We start from the raw sequence: 9,869 nt of genomic DNA on the forward strand, positions 1-9,869 counted from the left end.
GCAATATTACATGTCGACCCATCCTAAAGGACAATCTAGGAAAAGCTTTGGTGGTTTTCTGTTTTTATGTGTATGATACTTGTGTATTTTAATTTTATTCCACTTGTATGTTGAATGTCGATGATAAATGTGTAATCCCACACTCCCTTATTAAACCATATTTTAAAATTTTAGCTTGTAACAAAATGGGCACAGATGTTACTTCTAAAATAACTTCCCAATAATTGGTCGTAATACCGGGCTAAACACCACTCTTAGAGTACTTCTTCCAGTAACGCTTGACATCGTCGTGGCCATTCTTTTGCACCACCATTGTGCGAGTTCGCTCATTTTGCCACACCAGCATGTGGATCGACTGGGCGTAGTCTCGTAGCGTTACGAAATCTGTATGCGAGAGGAACTGATTGTACAGCACGCCTTCGGTGTAGGTGAAGCGATTTCGCTCTAATTCCCACAGCTTAATTTGATCAACGACTGTGGGTGGCAGGCAGGATTTAGAGTGAATGGCTGACTCGACCATGCGCATATTGGGATGCGCATACTGCTCCAGATACGAGACAATCTGCTCTGCCGTGATACCGCCACGCAACGCCTGGCGCACTGAATCGCGGGTTAGCACGCCCACGACGAGATTGGGAAAGCGGTAGAGAAGCTCCGTGAACAGACCTAACACGGCTACCTGGAGCGGAGAATCAGTGTAGGCATACACTCGGTAGTTCGTCTCCACCACAATGTAGCCACAGTCCTGAGTGGCCTCCTCATCCATGGCCACAGATGCAGTCGCAGCCGCCTCCTTGCTTGTCACATTCAGAGCCAAACGTGTGGGATAGAAGCGTCCCTCCTTACGCTTACGTTGGAAGACCAGTCCAAACTCCCGTAGATGCTGCAGGAATGTCAGCATCTGACTGTTCATGCCCTCGGAACTGTAATCCCTGCCCAGCGTTGAAAAACTGAGCTGGAACAACATGGACAAGCATTCCGGCAGGCTGATTCCTCTTTCTTCGCACGTGTCCAGGTACTGTAGCATAAAATGCCACACCTGAGCTCGCGTGTCCAGCAGCAGGAACTGAAAGCCCTGCCGGGTTATTGTGATACCGTCTCGTTCATCACGTTTCATGAGATTGGCGTGCAGCAGAATCCGAACGGCGTCCGGACTAATGGCCTCCGCATCGGTGCCATTGCGATTTCCGGTGCCGACCATGTAGTGCAACACGCAACGCCAGCGGGACATGGCGTATGTATCCAGAAAAGCAATGTCCCTGGGCTTCGAGTCCTTATCCAGCGTGTTGGTCATAGGCCAAGGTTTTCCGCCGCCCAGCAGCACCTGGCGTACGCTTTTCTTGAAGGTGGGCGAGAGCTCCCACGCAGAAAGGCCACCCGGAATGGCTGTGACCCGCCAGACGTTCAAAGCCGTCAGGCAGCTGGTTGCCTCGGCTTGCTCCCTGCAAAAGTAATGCATTGCAATGATATTGTTTATCCAATTGGATACAGTCATACTTGGCACAACGTTGGGCACCCCATGATGTGACCACCGCTTGTGGCACAGGCTGATCCACGAACAGTATCCTTATGATAAACTGCCGGGCTATCTCTGGAAGCTCCCGAAAAACGGCCAAACAAATGGGCGGATAGTTGTACAGCTTCTCCAGCGACTCTGGCGTTTGGCGGGTGCGCAGATACTCCTGAAAGTCCTTACACTCCAAGTTCGCAGGACCCTGCCCCAAGGGCGACAGGACGGCGTTTCCACTTCCCCCGGCAGCCGAATGCCGACCACTACCGGATTTCGTGTCGGCCATGACGATTCGAATGTCGAATTCGTAAACAAAATATTTTCATCCCGTTGTCATCGATAGCCGGTCTTTCGTGGGGGGACAATCGATAGTAATCATCAAGGGCGTTACGAAGGGGGTTTTCGCTGAGTTAAAAGTACATTTATTGTTAAAAAAAAATCAATTGATTTTTGATGCATAGATATATGTATTGAGTAGTAAATGTTATTATATTTAAGTTAATTTTTAAAAGAAGGCAGCTCCATTTTCCACACTCATGCTATCGAGCACAGGTAGAAATTGTGATGGGCCGCAAAACTTATCGATAACTCTTCAGCTGTTATTCTGCACACGTGCTGCGCGAAGTATTTTTGTATTGTTATTTGATTTTAAATATTTTCCTGACAAAAATGAGTGACGACGAGGAGCACTACGAACCAAAGGCACACAAGAAGCTGCTGCAGGCCATCGGCAGTCTGGGCAAGGTGCAGCACATCCAGAAGTCCACGCGCGACGAGCGGCAGTCGCTCCAGGATGAGTTCCAGCTGGTAAAAGGTGTTTCGTCAGCGGAAACGGATCATGCCCCCAGAGCCGTGGGTCTGAACGATCTGGTAGACATCCTACGCACCTCCACCAAGCACAGTCAGACGGGCAAGAAGCTCAAGAACATCCATGGCAGCAAAAAGGTGCTACAGAAGCCGCTGGAGAAACCAGCTGCGGATCGAATTAAACGGACCATTGGCTACGAGGGAGTTACCAAGAAACTCGGTCGTTGGGATGCTGTGGTGGCTCAACAGAGATCTGCGGAGACGCAGGTGAATGAATGCCAATGCTAACAGTGACATACACATATAATCTCCAAAACTTATTACAGATCTTCCCCCTACCATCTGAAACGGTTTACGTAAATACTGCGGCAAATGCCAGGCCTCTAAACACCCGGGTCAAGTCCAATCTTGCTCAAGAACTCGAGGCTAACAACCGTAAACTACGGGAACTGCGCAAAGCGCAAATTGGGGATACCACGGATGAAAAGGAGCTGGCCAAGCAAGAGCGGCTTTTACTACAAAAGAAGCTTACCAGGGACGAACTATTTGCCCGTCGCAAGGAGCTAGCTTACCTGAAGATGCGCGAGTCTCAAAAGTCAGCAAAGGCGCGCATGCAAAACAAAATCAAATCGAAAAAGTTCCACAAGCTGCAGAAGAGACAAAAAATGTTGGAGCAGATGAAGGAGTTCGAGTTGCTGCAGAAAACCGATCCAGAGGCGGCGCTGGAAAAGCTTAATGCCCTGGAAAAGAGTCGAGTGCAGGAGCGTGCCAGCCTGCGGCACAAGAACACCGGTACTTGGGCGAAGAATCTGCAGATACGGGCCAAGTACGACAAGGATGTGCGAAAGGATCTGGCCGAGCAGTTGGCTGTTAGCAGGGAACTGACCCAGAAAAAGCAGGTGTCAGACAGCGAAGATGAAACCACCAAGAAGAGAGTTTTACCCGAGGAGGAGGATAATGACTACGATCCCTTTAATCCTTGGACAAAAAGAAAAGCTACAGAGCAAACGGAAAATGGAAATGGTGAAAGTGAGGGTTCCAATTGGCGGCAATATTGGACAAAAAGGAATAAAAACGAAAAGTTACTGGAGGAGCATCGTAGGGATTTGGAAGGAGTCCAGGATAATGACGAGCAGGAGGAGAAAGAAACTATTCGGAAACCATTAATAGAAGTAAAACCTGCTAAGAAGAAACTTAAGAAATCGAAAGTTAAGATAGAAAATGGCTGGGAGGTGGAAGATATTTGCCCAACTGATCAGAAAGAAGCCAAGGCAAGCCCGAATTCAAAAGCCATTGATGACATTTTTGAGAAACACGAGGATCATATCAGAGCCAAACTAAATAAGAAAATGGAGAAATTGAGGGAACGGATAAACAAACTTAAAGAAGTTCCTGTCAAGGGAAAGAAGGCGAAAAAGAAGGACGTCTTGCAAAACCTAAAAAGTCTGGCTTTAAAAAAGACAAAGCAACAGATAGAGATTGACGAGCCCCTTAACTACGAGGAGGATAAAAATTCACAGAATAATATCCCTGCCCACGTTGAAGGTAACACAGAAAGCACGGAAATTCCAGCTGTGGATACCATAGATCCCAACAAGGTGACAACTTTGGTGTTTACCCAAAAGAAGGGCAACTCGGGAGGCTTTAACGATGCTCTAATAGACGATGAAGCAGCTGAATACGACGAGGAAGACGCCGCTGCTGAACGCCAGTTGACAATCAGTCAAGCCTTCGAGGATGATGACATTGTAGCTGATTTTAATCGGGACAAAAGCAAGGACTCCGAGCTTAAGAACACTGAGCTTCAGCTCGCCCTGCCTGGATGGGGTTCCTGGGCGGGTGCTGGCATTTCGAAGGAGGTAATGGAGCGACGAAACAAGCGGCTTCTTCTTAAGTTGGCTGCTCCGGAAAAGCGTCGTGACGAGAATAAGGATAATCTTTACCTCAACGAGTCCGCCAGCAAGCAGGCGCGCCAGCACATGGTCTCCAGCATACCATTTCCTTTCCGATCCCTGGCAGACTACGAAGCCAGTATCCGTGCTCCAGTTGGCCGGAACTTTGTGCCGGAGACGGCGTTCCGCATGCTGACCCGTCCGGCAGTAATCACGCGCAAGGGCCAGGTAATCGAGCCCATGACAGAGAGCGAGCTGGTCAAGCCGGACAGGCGTCTACGCCACATCGTGGACAGGAGGATAAAGCGCATACCGAAAGTGCCACCCAAGGCCAAGATAGCATAGAACTAGGAATATTTTTAAAAATAAATCTGAATAATATGAACGATTGCCAGTCTCCTAATTTACTTAGCTATAGAAAGGGAAATTATTATATAAATTGCATTATTTTCTCAAATTGTTTTTTATTTTTGTTAATAACTGAGACATTTCTATAAAAAAAACTTGAATTAAAAAGAGTTAAACAATGTTTTGTTTGATTTTCGTTAAAGGTATAACGACACAACAGTAGTTGACCAAGCAGAATATTCTGGATGAAGTATAAAATGTATAAAAACTACATTTTAAATTTGAATTCAATAGCTTTCATTACCGCACGCAATGTGACCAGATTAATGGTGTTAAGTGGAACGATAGCGATAGCGTTGCCTTAAATTATTTGGTATTTTGTAAAGTTTCTCACAGACGGCAAGCACATTTTGGAATTGATAATTTGCGCAGGTTATTGTGTTTATCCAACGATTCTCGCCGCGAAAATGTACGAACTGAAGACTCTGCTGCCGCAATTCGACATAAAGCTGCCCACCTGCATGTATCCTCTCAAGAACGTTAGCCTGGCGGCGGATTCCTTGGCCAGCGGCTCCTCCACATCCGCATCCACATCCGCGTCCACATCATCATGCGTAAGTTTATTTGCCGGGCCAGTGAGAAGTTGGTCGGGTCGCAAGGACAGTGAAAGTGCAACGTATGTCTACAACGCCACATCCATTCCATTCCCGCATGTGTGATCCTTGCCAGAAATTGGAGGCCAACAGGATCGACAGAACGGGACGAAACGCAGCCACATGTGCACTTGATTTGGACTCTTTAGGCCGACAAATACAGCGACTGCTAAAGGTTAAGACCACCAAACTAAAATACGAAATTCTATTTATAAACCACCGACTAACAAAAAAAAAAAAAGAACAATACGCCAGTACCAGAAATATTTATAATGCATCCATGCTTCGTTTTGTGTGTTCTTGTGGCCTTGGCTAACGTTATATGTCGTTCCCTAACACATCCTCTTTCCCTGCTTTTACTTTCAGGACGATACGGCATCAGTGGCCGCCCGACAGGAGAAGGTTCTCAAGCAGCTGGAGGAGCTGAAGGCGCAGCTGGGACAAATCCGGGCGGGACTTGGTGTTTGTGGCAAGACTTTCCAGCACACGACTGCTTTCCAGAATGGTGGATTAAAGGAGGTACGACTATCAATATGTCAAGGTCAAGACTAGGAGTTCAAAGGTTAAATAAGAAATAATTAAATAATAATCAAAGTAAACAATATTTAGAAGCTTATGCAATAGGATTTAATTATGTGTAACATAGCTTTGAAAAGTCTTAGCTTAAAAGAGAGTTCCATCACCTTTATTTAATAATATTTCCAATAAATCAAAACCAGGTGCCACTGCAGGATGTCGTCATCAATGGACATCCCAACTTCATACCCTATGCCTTGTTGGCCCTGAAAAATGCCTGGCGCAATCTGTACACTATTGATGTCAAGACCTTTACGCACTCTACGATGGCCGACATTGGACCAGCAGCACGGGAATTCGAGGCCAACTTGGCGAAGGTTCCAGTAAACCCTGCTTTGCCCAAGATTAGTGTGACGCTCATCTGGAAGAACTGTAAGTATAACACATCTACAAAGTACAAAATACTGTTTATTCGATGCCTTCCAGGCGAACACACCGAGATGATCAGCTCGCCCACCATGTACGTGCCCATCTACGGAGAGGTGAACATCATTCGCTATCTGGGCCGTGTGGGTCCAGCCGAGTATCGTTATGAGGGCTCTCCGCTCTGCAATGAGATCGACCTTGTCCTGGACATTTGCTACCAACTGCTGCGCTGCAACACGCACAAAACGCAGGTGGCCATGGTGCGCCTGCTGGACAAGCGACTGCAGAAGCAGCAGTATTTCGGTGGATCCCAGATGTCGGTGGCGGATGTCGGTGTCTACAGCTCACTGATACGCATGCCAGCTGTTACCGAGAAGGATCTGACGCCTGCGCTAGTGGCTTGGAGAAAAAGGGCCAAGCTCGTGGTTCAAATTTAAATAATTCAATCGACAAAGGCGAACAAATAAATTATAGAATTCAATGTGATGCACTGAATGGTTTTCTGTACCCTTTCCTTTCCTAACGAAAAACCATAACAATTAATCCATCCAAATTGAAGGACCATCTTATTTTTTTTTCAGTAATTTTATTTGGCTTATTTATCTTTGTTGCAATTCTGTTACTGTTTGAACAATGCGCTTCATCGTTTCCATATTGCAATAGCTGGTTTTAAACTTACTTTGTCAATTTTGCACTTAAAAATTGCTTAATCGCTATGTTTCCATATTTGCTTTTATTCTTGAAATCCATTGATTGTTTAATATGGTTTTTTTTTCTGTTCTTTACCTTGATGCTGTGTCCATTATGTACGATAGGATGCCGCGTCGCGCGAATTGGGACATTTGTATTTCGTTTCCGCTCATAAAAATGTGTGTATGTATATTTTTAAATATTAAATACCTAGTACATATGCTGTGTATATTGATAATCAGTTTCTGTTTGAGTTTCTTGTGTTATTGGTTTTATTCTTGTTTCTGTGTTGTGTGTTTCTTCTGCGTATAAATGTTTGGATTTGGAGAAGTCCCTGAACTCTTAATTGCTTGCCCACAGGCTGGGAATTGAGTTAGCCCGCATGCATATAACCTGTAGCTTATACGATCATCATCTTAGTTATCAAAGTAAAATTGAGTAGATAAAATCAGCGTAGGACCATTGTTTCAACTACCCTCGGTACATATAAACTTGTTAAATAATTGTTTTCTCAGTTGTTCGGTTTAGTTTCGAAACGTGTATAATTAGAATTAATAATAGTAATAATGTTGGAGAAATTAAAAGGCGGTGGCTCGCCGCCCTGGGCAGGAGTGGGAGGAAGAGATGACGCGACCCTGGCCTGGCTGCATTATGTGGTCTCGCCCTTGCCGCTGTCATCAGCGGATTCGGCATCGTCCGCTCCGGCGGCGGCCGCCTCTCTGACCAGCCCGTTGTTCTTGCACTTGCTGCTGCCTCCATTATTTTTGCTAATCGGCGCCGTGGCACTGTCCTCATCTTCATCCTCGTCCTCATCATCGTCGTCGTCCTCATCGAAGTCATCATCAGATGGCAGATCATCCTCCGTCTCCAGATCGAAATCATCATCGTAGAAGTTGGCATCCAGGCCAGACTCCGTTGTGGGCTTGCGCGTGGGCTTCAGGCAGTAGTCCTCCAGGGTCATCGGAACCACAATGCCCTCCCGCTTGGCCTCGGCATTGGCGGCCAGTGCCTGTTTTCGTATGATGTTTGGATACTCATTGTCCTTACCCTGAAATCAAGCAAGTCCTTATTAAAAAGCCAAGTGGCGTTTGTAAATGCCTAGTATGCGGACTTCAAGCTTTGAATAAGTTACATTGACTGTTCGTGTGAAAAGAGAACGTACTTACAATGTAATGAAGGAAATATGCACGTTCGAAGAACCAAAATCAAGGCATGTAATTAAAAGTGAATTACAATGTTGAATTACAAGTTCAAAAAAGAAGCATTGAAACTGACATTGATTGAAATCAAAGTTAATAAAACTAGTAAACTAGATCTGGGCTTTCGAACTGACTTAGATTGATCTTCGAGTAAAATGACTAGTCCATATTCCAAAGATAAGTTTTGCACTGCTTTCATTATTGAGAAGTCCGCATACTAGACATTTACTATGACTAGATGAGCCAGTCTAACCTGTGAGTCCCGCCATCGGCGGTACATGACCGAGGCGTCCACGTTGGCCGGCGAGAATGTGTTCGGCTCATTGAGCAGCGATATGACCGACAGCAGGATGGTGCGCACATTCTGCGTGGGATTCCAGCGTTCGCAGGGCAGCTCGCCACTCTGCGGATCATCCACCGGCGGATGTAGTATGGATATGCACAGATCACCGTTCTCGTAAACATTCGGATGCCAGACCTTCGTCAGGAAGCGTATGGATGGCGGTGAGTATGGATAGTCGTGCGGGAACTTCATGTGCGCCTTGAAGTAGCCGCCCTGGTAGAGGGTGTCCGGTGGCCCGAAGATTGCCACCTCCCATTCGAACAGATTGTCGTCGTTGATCAGCTTGACGCGGAATCCCTCCACCGGCTCTTCCTGCAGCGACTTGTACTCCATGGCCAGGGCGCGAACGGCCGAGCTGCTGGGCGTGGTTGTGGGGGCAGCGGCGGACGACGAGGTCGCCAAGGATCCAGAGCCCGCCATCATTGTGGAGGACGATGTCGCATGCTGCGATGTGGAGGCGGCGGTGGTCATTTGTTCAGCCACTTGCAGTTGTCGCCGTACTCTGTTGGTAAAGAAGTTTTCCAAATGCCGAGACATGTCAATATTTTGATTTAGGTATGTTTAAATGGAGTGTGTCAAATGGCTACTAGCAACGGCTACTAATTTCATGACCGGGAGTGTCTATGTGCAGGGTCAATATCTTGCTGCCTGCTGATGAATTCAAGGTGAGCACGTCACAAAAGCGATGACTGTGCGGCTGTTCGAAAATACTGGGCTGGGAAAACTGCGAAAATTTGGTCTAAACTCTAGTCTAGTTGTGCGGCGAAATTGCGGGAAATGTACATCTATATTTGTCAATTTTGAAAATGGGGAAAACTATTTTTGCTCTTGACGTTACTCTTGATTTTGTTGTTGTTACTTTCACAGCAGACAACACAAAATTAAATACCGATTTCCAAGTAAAAGTTGAGTGGAAAATTGATTTCCATATAGCAAAGCTGACAGCCCGTCAATACGTACTTGTGTGGGCAATTCTTTTTGACTTCTTGTACGCGCTTTTAATGATTTTTATTATTGTTGTTTGACTTGCAACAATTTCACTTTACAAAACAAAAACCAGGGTGACATTACTTGAACCAGGGATGGACAACCTGAGTCTGCCGCTGAGAAGGTGACGTTTGCGCATGTTTCTCGCCGCGCAGCATGAAGATGGCGTGTGACGTCACAAGTCTCGGCATTCCAGCGAGTTTTGAATTTAAAAGAAAACCTTACGATTTTGAATCGGCAAGCGATGAGTGTTCATTTGAATTAATATTAAGACGCTAAGGTTTGATGCTGCTGTTTTTTTTGGGAGTAGATTTTATAAAAGAATTTAGTTTATAGCTTTACAAATGATTTATTTAAGAAATACATTAGAGACTTATATATGTGGCTAAATAGCGTATTAGTATATTATCAAACGATTTTGAAATTTTCTCATACTTTCGTGAAATATTTATGAAAATATATGTTTAATAAGCAACTTTCTGCCTCCTGCATATCGTA

At 45.7% G+C, this 9,869-nt stretch overlaps 4 protein-coding genes across 8 annotated transcripts; 2 read left to right on the forward strand and 2 right to left on the reverse strand.

Annotated features, from left to right (window-relative positions):
• Positions 1 to 58: 58 nt before the first annotated feature.
• mrn (marionette) lies at positions 59 to 1,827 on the reverse strand. Its single transcript, NM_140523.4, has 2 exons — positions 1,498 to 1,827; positions 59 to 1,442 (listed from the first exon to the last, which is right to left on the reverse strand). Exons 1-2 carry the CDS (start codon positions 1,794 to 1,796, stop codon positions 242 to 244), a joined length of 1,500 nt encoding a protein of 499 aa, NP_648780.1. The 5' UTR covers positions 1,797 to 1,827; the 3' UTR covers positions 59 to 241.
• Positions 1,828 to 2,089: 262 nt separating this feature from the next.
• CG12301 (uncharacterized protein) lies at positions 2,090 to 4,663 on the forward strand. Its single transcript, NM_140524.4, has 2 exons — positions 2,090 to 2,584; positions 2,644 to 4,663. The coding sequence occupies exons 1-2, from the start codon at positions 2,180 to 2,182 to the stop codon at positions 4,552 to 4,554; spliced, it is 2,316 nt and encodes a 771-aa protein (NP_648781.1). The 5' UTR covers positions 2,090 to 2,179; the 3' UTR covers positions 4,555 to 4,663.
• Positions 4,664 to 4,927: 264 nt separating this feature from the next.
• AIMP2 (aaRS-interacting multifunctional protein 2) lies at positions 4,928 to 6,637 on the forward strand. 2 transcript variants are annotated; one of them, NM_140525.4, is made up of 5 exons: positions 4,928 to 5,171; positions 5,287 to 5,385; positions 5,577 to 5,729; positions 5,930 to 6,158; positions 6,213 to 6,637. In NM_140525.4, the coding sequence occupies exons 1-5, from the start codon at positions 5,025 to 5,027 to the stop codon at positions 6,587 to 6,589; spliced, it is 1,005 nt and encodes a 334-aa protein (NP_648782.2). In that variant the 5' UTR covers positions 4,928 to 5,024; the 3' UTR covers positions 6,590 to 6,637. The 2 variants fall into 2 exon arrangements, with proteins under 2 accessions (NP_648782.2, NP_996097.1); NM_206375.3 differs by lacking the exon at positions 5,287 to 5,385.
• An 83-nt stretch (positions 6,638 to 6,720) lies between these two features.
• CG7656 (uncharacterized protein) lies at positions 6,721 to 9,465 on the reverse strand. Of its 4 annotated transcripts, none has more exons than NM_168628.3 (3): positions 9,345 to 9,465; positions 8,295 to 8,886; positions 7,094 to 7,884 (listed from the first exon to the last, which is right to left on the reverse strand). In NM_168628.3, the coding sequence occupies exons 2-3, from the start codon at positions 8,853 to 8,855 to the stop codon at positions 7,492 to 7,494; spliced, it is 954 nt and encodes a 317-aa protein (NP_730059.1). In that variant the 5' UTR covers positions 8,856 to 8,886; positions 9,345 to 9,465; the 3' UTR covers positions 7,094 to 7,491. The 4 variants fall into 4 exon arrangements, with proteins under 4 accessions (NP_001261885.1, NP_730059.1, NP_730058.2 ...); NM_140526.5 differs by having other exon boundaries at positions 7,370 to 7,890; NM_001274956.1 differs by lacking the exon at positions 9,345 to 9,465 and having other exon boundaries at positions 6,721 to 7,884; positions 8,295 to 9,157.
• Positions 9,466 to 9,869: the final 404 nt, after the last annotated feature.

The sequence above is a fragment of the Drosophila melanogaster genome, chromosome 3L (assembly GCF_000001215.4).
Source record: "Drosophila melanogaster chromosome 3L".
Classification (NCBI taxonomy): domain Eukaryota; kingdom Metazoa; phylum Arthropoda; class Insecta; order Diptera; family Drosophilidae; genus Drosophila; species Drosophila melanogaster.